Below are 12,845 nucleotides of genomic sequence, written 5' to 3'. Positions count from 1 at the left end.
TCCAACCTGGGCAACAAGAGTGAAACTCTGTCTCAAAAAAAAAAAAAAAAAAGTCTCTCGGTGGAGCAAAAAGCTCAAAGTTGAAGGCCCAGTTCTAATACTAAAGGGCTGGAGGTTCCAGTCCAAGTCACGACTCCAACTCTGGCCCCAAACTACCCTGAAAGCGGCTAGATGACCCTAGCCCCAGGCTTACCAGGTTTTTGACCTGATGCTGGGTACTGGCCTTGAAAGCCACGGTTGGCAACTCATTCCGAAGGTAATCCAGCCATTTCTCCACAACCTCCTTGGGGACCAGGTCTGGGGTAAATATAGGAACAGATGGGGCTGGTAAGCAGAACAACACCTCCATGGTTCCCTCCAAAGACACCTCCACCCATACCCAAAGCTAGGCCCACCTACCATCAACAGGTCTCTCGACTGGCCCTGTCATTCCCATCCAGTCCAGAGGTTGGAGTTAGAAAGAACAGTCTGGTCTATGGGGTGTGTTAACCCTCCCTGAGGGGGCCTCTGTTCCCTCAGGGAATGGACAAACTAGCTGTCTGGTTCCAAATGTTCTCTTTCCAAAACAGCGCCAGGAGCATCAGAGGCCTCCCAAATATTGTTTCCTATCCCCTCTCTGGATCATTCTAGGTTGGGCCAAATGTCAAAGATAACCCTAACAAGAATGGCTATCATGTGTGAAGTACTGACCACCATGTACCAAGCATTTTATCATTACTTCTTACAACGAATCTGTGAGGCTGGGATACTCATGGCCCATTTTACAGCTAGAGAAACGGGAGCTCTTGGAGGTGGCATGACTTATTTAGTGTCTCAGAGAAAAGAATCAGGACAGGTGAGGGGCCGAGCCCCAGACCTGAGTGACTCCTGAGCCCATGTGCTCCTCCACCCGTCTGTGAGTTCCAGTTTGAGAGAGGAGGAACTCTCCAAGGTTGTCCAATCACAGAGAAGGCTCGAAATGGCAAGAACAGGAGACTGAAAGGCAGACAGGCTTGGACTCCACACCTAACTTGTACTATACTCTGTGATACAGGCTTTGAAAATCAGAACAAAAATTTCTACTTTAAATGACTATTATGAGTATCACTGAGTTGCTGGGTTCAGTGTCTGGTCCAAGCTAGACGTTAAAGATGGCCTGCCCACCTTCCCTGTCACACCCAATCCTGCCTAACACCCACCAATCTTGTTCAAGACCAGGACCAGCTTCTTGTTGCCTTGTGCTCGCAGGACAGCCTCCTCCATTTGGAAGCAGCGGCAGCCTAATGGGTCTCTGGCATCCAGGACTTCCAGAATCACATCAGAGTATTCCACCACCTGCAGGGCAGAGGACCAGGGGATAAGGGCAGGGAAAGGATATGGTAGCAGTGACGCAGTCCCGTGAAACAAAAAGTCTCCATCTCAGTCAGGAAAAAACAGAAATGGAGAGGAAATGAGGCTGGACTGGAACCCTCCCCCGAAAGCCTGAAGAAATGGAACCCTGTACCTTACGAAACTCCTTGTAATAAGCCTTCCTTGTGGCCTCGTCATCCAGCTGAGGAAACATATTTAATTCCTGCAAAACTTCCTCCTAAAGGAGAAAAAAAAGAGAAGGGTCCAGGGGAGGAGGGGGAAAGAGAGAGAAAGAGAAGCAGGGCTTTGGAAACTATAGGAGGCTTAAAAAATCATGTGAGTCCTGGCCATCAGAGAAATGCAAATCAAAACCTCAATGAGATACCATCTCATATCAGTTAGAATGGCAATCATTAAAGAGTCAGGAAACAACAGGTGCTGGAGAGGATGTGGAGAAACAGGAATACTTTTACACTGTTGGTGGGACTGGAAACTAGTTCAACCACTGTGGAAGACAGGGTGGCGATTCCTCAAGGATCTAGAACTAGAAATACCATTTGACCCAGCCATCCCATTACTGGGTATATATCCAAAGGATTATAAATAATGTTACTATAAAGACACAGGCACACCTATGTTTACAGCAGCACTATTCACAATAGGCAAAGGACTTGGAAACCAACCCAAATTCCATCTCAATGATAGACTGGATTAAGAAATGGGAACATATATACCATGGGAATACTATGCAGCCATAAAAAATGTGAGTTCATGTCCTTTGTTAGGGACATGGATGGAAGCTGGAAACCATCATTCTCAGCAAACTATCGCCAAGGACAGAAAACCAAACACGAGCATGTTCTCCACTCATAGGTGGGAATTGAACAATGAGAACACTGGACACAGGAAGGGAACATCACACATGGGCCTGTCGTTGGGGTCTGGAGGGATAAGCATCAGGAGATATAACCTGAATGACGGAGTTAATGACGAGTTAATGGGTACAGCACACTAACACGGCACGTGGATACATACGTAACAAACCTGCATGTTGTGCACATGTACCCTAGAACTTAAAGTAAAATAATAATTAAAAAAGAAAATCATGGGAGTCTCAGGCCACCAAAAAGTAGCTTTGACCAACCAATAAAGCTGGGAACTGGAAGAAAAATGGACAGAACCTCATGGTTCATGTGTGTGACTATGTGTATGCCTGTGCTTGAGCACCAGGTGGAGACCTGAGTGTGCACATGGGTGTGAAAGGGAGGGATGAAAGAGGAAGGTGTGAAAAAAACAATCTATGAGGGACATAGGATGGGGGAGGCATACACACTGCATGTCAGAAAAGGGAGTATGAGCTGGCAAGCGTGTATTCTGTGTGTGAGACAAGAACATCTGCCAAAAAGGCAGCAAGAAGCCCCAGAAGGAAACAACATTCCCTCACATATGCTCCTCTCTGTCTCTCAATCCTCTCCTCATACTCTCGCTCCCTCTGCCCCAACCCCATCCCCTGGTCACATGTAACTCTCCCAGCCCCCGATCCCACCACTAGCCCCAGTCTTTAGGCTCAACCTTGGGAGAGAGGAGCTCTCCAGGGGTGTCCAGTCACGGGTAAGGCTCAAAATGGCCCTTTATCTCCCTCTATCCCTCCTTTCCTCCCTTTGACCCTCCCCACGGTTTTCCATCGTCTCTACACTGATTCTCTTGTTCCCCTCCAACAACTTCACACCCTTCCTTCTTCCCTTTCACAGAAAAACGGCAAAAGATGCTTTGAGCAAACCTACCCAGGGGCAAGGACTCCACTCTTACCTTACGCTCAAACTCCTCCTGGCGTCTTAGGACATCCTGACAGTAGCTCTCGATGGTCCTGCGTTTTTGTCTTTCATGTTCCCGGGCAGCTTGCTGCTTCTCCCTCATCTCCTCAACCTAACAAGTGAAAACACATTGGGGCTGGAGCTGACTGGGTCTGCAGCCTAAGGGACGGATGGGTGACAGACAGAGGAAATGGCACGACATGGCAGAGGTGGGAGGAGCAGGGTCCAGGGAGAGGGAAGATATGACAGCAGGAGATGAGGGTTTGAGAAGAAGAAAAAGAGAGATGAAGGGAAGAGTGGCAGAGAAAATAAAAGAGAGTATAAAAGCAGAGAGAGAATGTATCCTAGGCAGGTGGAACCACTTAAGACCAGAGATGGAAAGAAGTCAAGGTCTTGGGACGCTTCATCATTTAAAGATAAGGAAGAAGGCCGGGCAGGGTGGCTCACGCCCGTAATCTCAGCACTTTGGGAGGCCGAGGCAGGTGGATCACCTGAAGTCAAGAGTTCAAGACCAGCCTGACCAACATGGTGAAACCCCATCTCTACTAAAAATACAAAATTAGCCGGGCATGGTGGTGTACACCAGTAATCCCAGCTACTCAGGAGGCTGAGGCAGGAGAATCGCTTGAACCCGGGTGGTAGAGGTTGCAGTGAGCTGAGATCACACCATTGCACTCCAGCCGGCGCAACAAAGTGAAACTCTGTCTCAAAAAAAAAAGATAAGAAAGAGGAAAAAGTGGCAAAAGAGACTGTCAGTGGCTAGTCAAAGAAGAAGAAAGACATCCAGGAGAGTGAGATGACAAGAAAGTCCACGTGCTTCAGAGAAAGCATGGCCTCAAATGCTGAGCATTCTGATAAGATGAGGGAAGAACAATATCCATGAATGTGATGTCAGGGAAGGCGCTGATGAGGCCAGCAGGGGTAGTGTCAGCAGAGCAGTGGAAACATAAGCCAGACGGCAATGGACTGGGTGGTGAGCAAATGGAGACATAAATCCAGTATCATGGTAACCTCCCTCTCTCCCGGCTTCCACAAATAGCCTCAACTACCCTAACAACTCTTGCCTTTGCCCTTCCATTCAACACTTCTGCAGACCTGGCATTCAAGGCAGGCCCTCTCTCTCCCCACCAAGGCAAAAAGCTTACCCTCTTCTTCTTTAATTCAGTCTCTCGATTGGCATGATCATTGGGATGCACAAAATGAGGTACAGAGGGCACTTTGGAGGTTGCTTTCTTCCCATTTTGCTTTGCAGTCTGGCCACCACATAAGAGAAAAAAAACCAGAGGTAATGAACCCATGGAAATCACCTCAAAAAGGCAGCAAGAAGCCCTAGAAGGAAGACAATATCCCCTCATAAATGCCCCTTCTATCTCTCAATCCTCTCCTCCCACTCCCAAGGTGAGCAGCAGGAGTTAAAGCTTCTCAGAGAAGTGTAGTTGTGGGGACAAAGAAAGGAGAGGTAGGCAAAAAGGGTTCCATCCCCAAAGATCTGCCCGTCTGGCTGGTAGAGCTCGTCTCTCCCATAGCCAGGCAGGGACTGACAAAGAGACCTTTCAGAGGGGAAGGGCAGCTGGGAAGGTTTCCCAAGGCCCAGGGAAAACCTTTCCAGACAAGTGACTCTCAAAAGAGTGGTCCTCAGACCAGCAGTAGCAGCAGCACCTGGGAGCTTGCTAGAAATACAAATCATCGGATGCCATGTCAGACCTACTGAATCAGAAACTCTGAGGTGGGGCCCAGCAATCGATGTTTTCCCCCATCCTCCAGGTGATTCTAGAGGACTGGTTAAAGTTTGAGAGCTTCACCCACGCTAAACTGTGAGAAGCCAAGCATTCTCTGGCCTATACCTTCTTCTCATTGCTCTTTCCCAAGCCTTACTTACCCACACCTTTCCCAGCAGGACCAGGAGATCCAGGAACCAAAGATGATGTTTTGGCCTCCCTCTTCTCCATAAGAAACAGGGACTTGAGAATCAGACAGTCTCAAATCCCAGTTGTGTTACCTTGAACCTAGGAACTTTCTCACTGACAGTTTTCTCAACTAAAACATGGGGATAATGATAATCCCTACCAAGGTAAATCAAGCACAAAGCTGCATATGGCTTGGGAAAAATGCTGCTGATTCTCTGTTGCGGCCACCTAGAGAGGGAGGGAAAGCCAGATCCACTGACTCCAATGTGGCACTCTGTCCAGAGTCACCCAATATTTACTGGGTTTAGTGGGCCTCTCCTGGGACAAGCAACCTGCTCTTGACCTTCCCATCAACAACAGGCATACCTTACCTGAGGGCAGAGCCAACTTATCTTCCTGTGGCCCCTGGTACCTTCACCTGGCTTTTTATTTTCTACAAAAGAAAAAAAAGAGAGAAAGAAAAGAGCCGTCATCTACCTACTCGATATTTGTTGACATCTGAATCAAGGCCAGGCCACACTGGGAACCTAGCTAGGAAGCCTCAGATACCATGTCTGTATAAATTCAGCACAAGACAAGAGATGCGGATGGCAGCAATAGTATCGGAGGAAGTACTGGATATAATGTTTGCAACATTATTTCACTGCAAACTCAAATAATTCTGAGAGGAATTCTGTACAGAGAGTAACCTGAATGTGTGCTTGTGACTCCTCTTTCCCCAGAACTTCCTACTGGGGCAACTCAACAATTTAAGTGCCAGGCTGAGGTGAGGGAGTTGGCACCATGAGAAGGTAATCTAAGGAGTCCCAGCCCACTAAGCCTGGGCAGATGCCCTCAGTATGTGGGGAAACAACTGTCCCTTCCTGCTGACCCTGCTCAGGCCATTGCCTCCAAAGGGACTTGACCTACTCAGCCAAAATGCTGCCGCCTCCCTCAGATACAAAAAGGAGAGATCTACCACTTCTCCAATCATGACTTAGCAAAGCTCAGGAACTTATGAGGCCTCTCCCCTTCTTCAATCAGAAGTCCCATCTCTCATTCCGTTCACAGCTGGCCTATTGGAAAGAATGGCTCCCTTTAATTCTTACCACCTTCATAGGGGCTCAAGGAATTCCTAGAGAGACAGGAGTTTCTGGAAGGTCAGGATATATACAAACAAATATATTATATGAGCAGCTCAAGAATACCACACAGAGAACAGGCTCCACAATCACATCAGTTGACTCCCACTGCAGAGTTAATGTAGGAAACAGAACTTAAATTTTTCTGCAAATTTTTTTTTTTTTTTTTTTTTTTTTTTTTTTGAGACCGACCCTTGCTCTATTGCCCAGGATGGAGTGCAGTGGTGTGATCTGGGCTCACTGCAACCTCTGTCTCCCAGGTTCAAGCGACTCTCCTGCCTCAGCCTCCCAAATTCATATACAAAACACGAATTTTATATTTTAGTAGAGACGGGGTTTCGCCATGTTAGCCAGGCTAGTCTTGAGCTACTGCAAATTCTTAAGGAGAATCAAGAAGATACTTCAAAGGAACTGTGTGAGAAAAAAAGATTTCCCAAAACTTGACACTGAATAAAAATTCAAAAGCCGGGTGCAGTGGCACATACTTGTAGTCCCAGCTACATGGGAGGTTAAGGTAGGAGGATCCCTTGAGCCCAGGAGTTCTAATCCAGCCTGGGCAACATAGCTAAACCCCATTTCTCAAAAAAAATACACAAACACAGACTGCTCTAACAGTCAAAACTGAAGCTGGGCACAGTGGCACCTGCCTGTTGCTAGCTGGGAGGCTGAGGCAAGAGGATCACTTGACCCTAGGAGTTCGAGAACAGCCTAGGCAACATAGTGAGACTCTGTCTCTTAAAAAAATTCAATAGAAATAGTGAAAAACAAAAAAGACATCACTAACAATCAAATTAATACGCTAGAAGACCAAAGGAGGGAGCTCACTTAGAGCAAAAATTCAAAGAAATGGAAATGATGAGCAAAAATATAAAAGAAAAAATGGACAATAGAGCCAAGAAAGCTAAAATCTAAACAACAGGAGTTCCTGAAAGAGAAAAGGGTACAAATGGAGAAGCAATAATTTTCTGAAATAACAGACAAAAGTTCCTTAAGTTGAACATAGGCTTGAGGTTTCAGATTGGAAAGAAACAGGCAGCAACAAGATTAACAACCAAGGCTGGGCACCATGGCTCACCCTGTCATCCCAGCATTTTGGGAGGCTGAGGTGGGAGGATCGCTTGACACCAGGAGTTTGAGACTAATCCAGGCAACATAGTGAGACCTCATCTATACAAAAAAAAATTTTTAATTAGCCCAGTGTGGTGGCACGTGCCTGTAGTCCTAGCTCTCAGGAAGCTGAGGCAGGAGGACTGGTTGATCCCAGGAGTTCAAAGTTACAGTGAGCTACGATGGCACCACTCCAGCCTGGACAAAACGAGACCCTGGCCTCAAAAAAAAAAAAGAAAGGAAAAAAGAAAAAAAAAAAAAAGATTAAACCAAAAAAGACATTACCTGGGACATATCCTGATTGATAATTTCTGAATTCCAAAATAAAAGGGAATAAATTCTAACCAATAGCATCACTCTTATTATGTGAAGGTAACAAAAAGACATTTTCAGGTGAGCAAAGATTACCACCTGTCTTTTTTCTTTTCTTTTTTTTTTTTGAGACAGAGTCTCGCTCTGTCACCCAGGCTGGAGTGCAGTGGTGCCACCTCAGCTCACTACAACCTCCACCTCCTGGGTTCAAGGAAATCTCCTGCCTCAGCCTCCGGAGTAGCTGGGATTACAGGCGTGCACCACTGTGCCTGGCTAATTTTTGTACTTTTACAAAAGACGGCGTTTTGCCATGTTGGCCAGGCTGGTCTCAAACTCCTGGCCTCAAGTCATTGGCTCGCCTCAGCCTCCCAAAGTGCTCGGATTACAGGCATGAGCCACCACGCCTGGCCCTGTGTTTCCCTTTGGATAAAACTACTGGCAAAATAAAAATTAAATCAGAATAAAGATCCCAAGCAAAAGGAAACAAATAGTGGTGGGCAGGAAATCTAGTAAAACTTATCACTGAGGCCAGGAGTGATGGCTCACAGCTACAATCCCTGCACTTTGGGAGGCCAAGGCAGGTAGATCACTTGAGGTCAGAAGTTCAAGACCAGTCTGGCCAACATGGTGAAACCCATCTCTACGAAAAATACAAAAATTAGCCAGGCGTGATGGCACACACCTGTAATCCCAGCGACTCAGGAGACTGAGGCAGGAGAATCTCTTGAACCCGGGAGGTGGAGGCTGCAATGAGCCGAGATGGTGTCACTGCACTCCAGTCTGGGCAGCACAGTGAGACTCCACCTCAAAAAAAAGAAAAGGAAAGAAAAAGAAAGAAAGAAAGAAAGGAAAGAAGGAAAGAAGGAAAGAAGGAAAGAAGGAAAGAAGGAAAGAAGGAAAGAAAGAAAGAAAGAAAGAAAGAAAGAAAAGAAAATCACTGAATCTAAACAACCAAGCTCTCATGTGGCTAAGAACTGGAAGATATATTAAGAAAGGATTCTAAGGGCCAGCCGCAGCGGCTCACGCCTATAATCCCAGCACTTTGGGAGGCCGAGGTAGGTGGATCATTTAAGCTCAGTAGTTCAAGACCAGCCTGGGCAACATGGTGAAACCCTGTCTCTACAAAAAAATGCAAAAATCAGCTGGGGGCCAGGCGCGGTGACTCGCGCCTGTAATCCCAGCACTTTGGGAGACCAAGGTGGATGGATCACTTGAGGTCAGGAGTTTGAGACCAGCCTGCCCAACGTGGTGAAACCTCGTCTCTACTAAAAATACAAAAATTAGCTGGGTATGTTGGCACGCGCCTGTAATCCCAGCTACTCGAGAGGCTGAGGCAGGAGAATTGTGTGAACCCAGGAGGTGGAGGTTGCGATGAGCCAAGATCGCACTACTGTACTCCAGCCTGGGCGACAGAGCAAGACTCTGTCTCAAAAAAAAATTAGCCAGGTGTGATGGCACATGCCTGTTGTCCCAGCTACTCAGGAGGATGAGGCAGGAAGATCACTTGAGCCCAGGAGGCAGAGGTTGCAGTGAGCCATGATCACACCACTGCACTCTAGCCTGGCCGACAGAGTGAGACCCTGTCTCAAAAAAACAAACAAACAAAAAAAGGATTCTTAAAATCCAAGAAGCATATCATAAGGAAATAGCTCAGAACTGAAATATCAAATGATTTCAACAAAATCCAGAAATCAAGTAATGGGGGTTGGAAAAGCAAAAGCATGAAAGCATGCTAAAGGTTTCGTTTTGAAAGGGTAGGTTACAAAATAGTCATTATTCAACTTTAGTAAAGTGAGAGAGAAATACAGAATTAATTATGTTTGATATAAATATGAATACAATTACCAACATAACTTTAATTACTGACGGAGGATTGTTTAAAAACTTCATCAAGTTAGCAAAGCATAAATAAGGGAATAAGAGGAAACAAAATAAACAATAAATATAAAATAAGATGGCAGAGGGCCGTGCATGGTGGCTCACACCTGTAATCCCAGCAGTTTGGAAGGCTGAGGTGGACGCATCACGAGATCAGGAGTTCGAGACCAGCCTGGCCAACATGGTGAAACCCTGTCTGCACTAAAAATACAAAAATTAACTGGATATCGTGGCAGGCACCTGTAATCCCAGCTACTCAGGAGGCTGAGGCAGGAGAATCGCTTGAACCCAGGAGGCGGAGGTTGCAGTGAGCTGAGATCGCACCATTGCACTCCAGCCTGGGTGACAGGGCGAGACTGCGTCTCAAAAAAATAAATAAATAAAAAATAAGACGGTAGAAATCTGACCAGACATAAACGTCTCATAACAAATATGAATGGGTCAAATTTAAATAAACAGTATAAATAAACACAAAACAGACCTCCAGTCTCCTTTCTTCTGAAGTACTCATGTTGCAACAACAACAACAAAAAAAAAAATGTGAGGTTTGGAATGAACCAGGTCTGGACATTTTACTCAACAATTTCCATCAGCCTAACTTCCCTGGAAACTGAGTGCCTGCAATGGATACAAGCACACAATGAAAGAAAATACATCACTTGGAGAGAAAAAGAATGTGCTTCAGAGGGGAGAAGAGAAGCGGGGAGGAAAAAAGGAGAAGGGGGTACAGTCAGTCATCCCTCCCAGCACTCAGGAGCCTCTGCTCATAGATTTTTCAACAACTCCAGAGAGAAAACAGCCACCCATTTTATAACCAGCAGACATTCTTACTCTGGCTCAACAACTACCTAGCTATATGACCTTGAAGAACTTTTTAACACCTCTCTGAGCCTCAATGCATCCACCAACATCATCTAGGCCTAAAATCACCAATTTATCAGTACTCAAAAGCAGATCTCTGTATTCGTTAATCCCATATCTCCCATACTGTCACCCACAGATGTCCCTGTACACCCACTGACTTCATTCCTCTCATCCTTCCTCTGCCATAGCATCAAACTCCCCACAACATTCTCTGAAACTCCCACCTGGGTGATCAACACTCCCCTAACAACCTCTCCCTGGGATCAATTCCCCAAGCTCCTGCCTTGAGACTTGGCTCTCCCAAGGACAATGCTTCACTTGCAGGCCTCTCAAAAGGTGGTGGTTGTTTTCACTGGCACATGTTTATCCTGGGGTCAGTAGGTAGAGAACGTAGTCCTCCAGACTCACTAGTGCCAAGCTGAGACTATTTTTCCCTCTTGTTAGAAAGAAAAAAAAAAAAAGAAAGAAAGAAAACCAGGTGTGGTAGCTCACACCTGTAATCCCAGCACTTTGGGAAGCCAAGGTGGGAGGATTGTTTGAGCTCAGTAGTTCAAGACCAGCCTGGACAACACAGAAAAACCCTCATCTCTACTGAAAAAAAAAAATTAGTGGGGCATAGTGGCAAATGCCTGTAGTCCCAGCTACTCAGAAGGCTGAGGCAGGAGGATCGCTTGAGCCCAGGAGGCTGAGGCTGCAATGAGCTATGACAGCGCCACTACACTCCAGCCTGGGTGACAGAGTGAGACACCATCTCAAAAAATGTGTGGAGAGGGATAGGATAAAACCCTGCTCTTTTGAGGCCCCAACTAGGCTGCTATGCCTGTCATCTATGACTTACTTTTCCTCATCTATTGAAGCACCTGGTTCATTGCTTTTCTTTTGACCCAACTCCTGCCACCAACAACCTGGGTGACTTTGGAGATCGCCAGGCAACCCTTCCAACAATCTAGATTTCCCACTTCCTTGACATCTTCACCTCCAAGGATCTCCACTCAATCATAGCCACTCACCCACCCATTCCTATGGTTACACCTATGGGGGAACCACCTGTAACTGCTTGAACTTCTGAAAGCAGTCTCAGACACCCCTCTGTCCTATCTTCAAGACCATTTGTACAACCTCTTGGAGACCTGAACGTTCTACTCAGTTCCTTATTTGTCAGCCATCCTTCTTCCCTTCCTGACCAGCTAGCATCCCACAGTCTATTACAATCGCACTTCTGCACAAAGTCGCAATTCCTTTGCCCCTCCATTGTCCTACTATGACATCTTTATCAGTGTTTGGTAACCAACCAGCAGGCAGACAAGGCAGGCAAGTAGGCAAGTTCCATGGATTATACACCTGTGCCACCAACACCAATAGTTGTAAACATTTTTTTTTTTTTTTTTTGAGATGAAGTCGCGCACTGTCACCCAGGCTGGAGTTCAATGGCGCGATCTCAGCTTACTACAACCTCCGCCTCCCGGGTTCATGTGATTCTCCTGCCTCAGCCTCCCAAGTAGCTGGGATTACAGGCACACACTACCACACTCGGCTAATTTTTTGTATTTTTAGTAGAGATGTGGTTTCACTATGTTGGCCAGACTGGTCTCGAACTCCTGACCTCGTGATCTGCCCACCTTGGCCTCCCAAAGTGCTGAGATTACAGGCGTGAGCCATCTTGCCCTGCCAGTTGTAAACTTTTTAAGTGGTAGAACACTCCCCCCTTAAAAAATAACCACTCAAACATGAACAGTGGCCAGGCGCCGTAGCTCACGCCTGTAATCCCAGCACTTTGGGAGGCCGAGGCGGGTGGATCCCTTGAGGTCAAGAGTTGGAGACCAGCCTAGCCAACATGGCGAAACCCCATCTCTACTAAAAATACAAAAAAAAATAACCGGGCGTGGTGGTACGCACCTGTAATCCCAGCTACTCAGGAGGCTGAGGCAGAAAAATCGCTTGAGACCAGGAGGCAGAGGTTGCAGTGAGCCGAGACCATGCCATTGTACTCCAGCCCGGGCAACAGAGCGAGACTCCATCTCAAAAAAATAAAAAATAAGCCAAGCATGGTGGCTCACACGTATAAACACAGCACTTTGGGAGGCCAAGGTGGGCAGATCACTTGAGACCACAAGTTCAAGACCAGCCTGGCCAACATGGTGAAACCCCATCTCTACTAAAAATACAAAAATTAGCTGGGTGTGGTGGCAGGCGCCTATAATCCCAGCTACTCGGGAGGCTGAGGCAGGAGAACTGCTTGAACCGGGAGGCGGAGGTTGCAGTGAGCCAAGATCTTGCAGTGAGCCACGATCCTGCCACTATACTCTAGCCTGGGGGACAGAGCAAAACTTCATCTCAAAAAAAATTTTTTTAATGTAAAAATAAAAAATAAAAAATAGGCTGGTCCCAGTGGCTCATGCCTGTAATCCCAGCACTTTAGGAGGCAAGGCGGGATAATCATCTGAGGTCAGGAGTTCAAAACCAGTCTGGCCAACACGATGAAATCCCATCTCTACGAAAAATTTAAAAATTAG

General features: G+C 46.5%; 1 protein-coding gene across 2 annotated transcripts in view; it reads right to left on the bottom strand.

Annotated features, from left to right (window-relative positions):
• The window catches only part of GNL3L (G protein nucleolar 3 like), a 37,000-nt gene that overhangs the window by 17,561 nt on the left and 6,594 nt on the right, over positions 1 to 12,845 (bottom strand). For both annotated transcript variants that reach the window (XM_017859778.1, XM_017859777.1), the window contains 6 exons: positions 5,422 to 5,483; positions 4,289 to 4,396; positions 3,139 to 3,255; positions 1,484 to 1,567; positions 1,179 to 1,314; positions 194 to 297 (listed from right to left, as the gene is read on the bottom strand). In XM_017859778.1, coding sequence (XP_017715267.1) covers positions 194 to 297; positions 1,179 to 1,314; positions 1,484 to 1,567; positions 3,139 to 3,255; positions 4,289 to 4,396; positions 5,422 to 5,483 — 611 coding nt within the window. The remainder of the gene's footprint in view (positions 1 to 193; positions 298 to 1,178; positions 1,315 to 1,483; positions 1,568 to 3,138; positions 3,256 to 4,288; positions 4,397 to 5,421; positions 5,484 to 12,845) is intronic.

Source organism: Rhinopithecus bieti, unplaced genomic scaffold (assembly GCF_001698545.2).
Source record: "Rhinopithecus bieti isolate Rb0 unplaced genomic scaffold, ASM169854v2 scaffold_52453, whole genome shotgun sequence".
In the NCBI taxonomy this organism is placed as follows: Eukaryota; Metazoa; Chordata; class Mammalia; order Primates; family Cercopithecidae; genus Rhinopithecus; species Rhinopithecus bieti.
The sequence above is the reverse complement of the archived record's forward strand: the minus strand, read 5'-3'. Positions and strand labels throughout refer to the sequence as shown.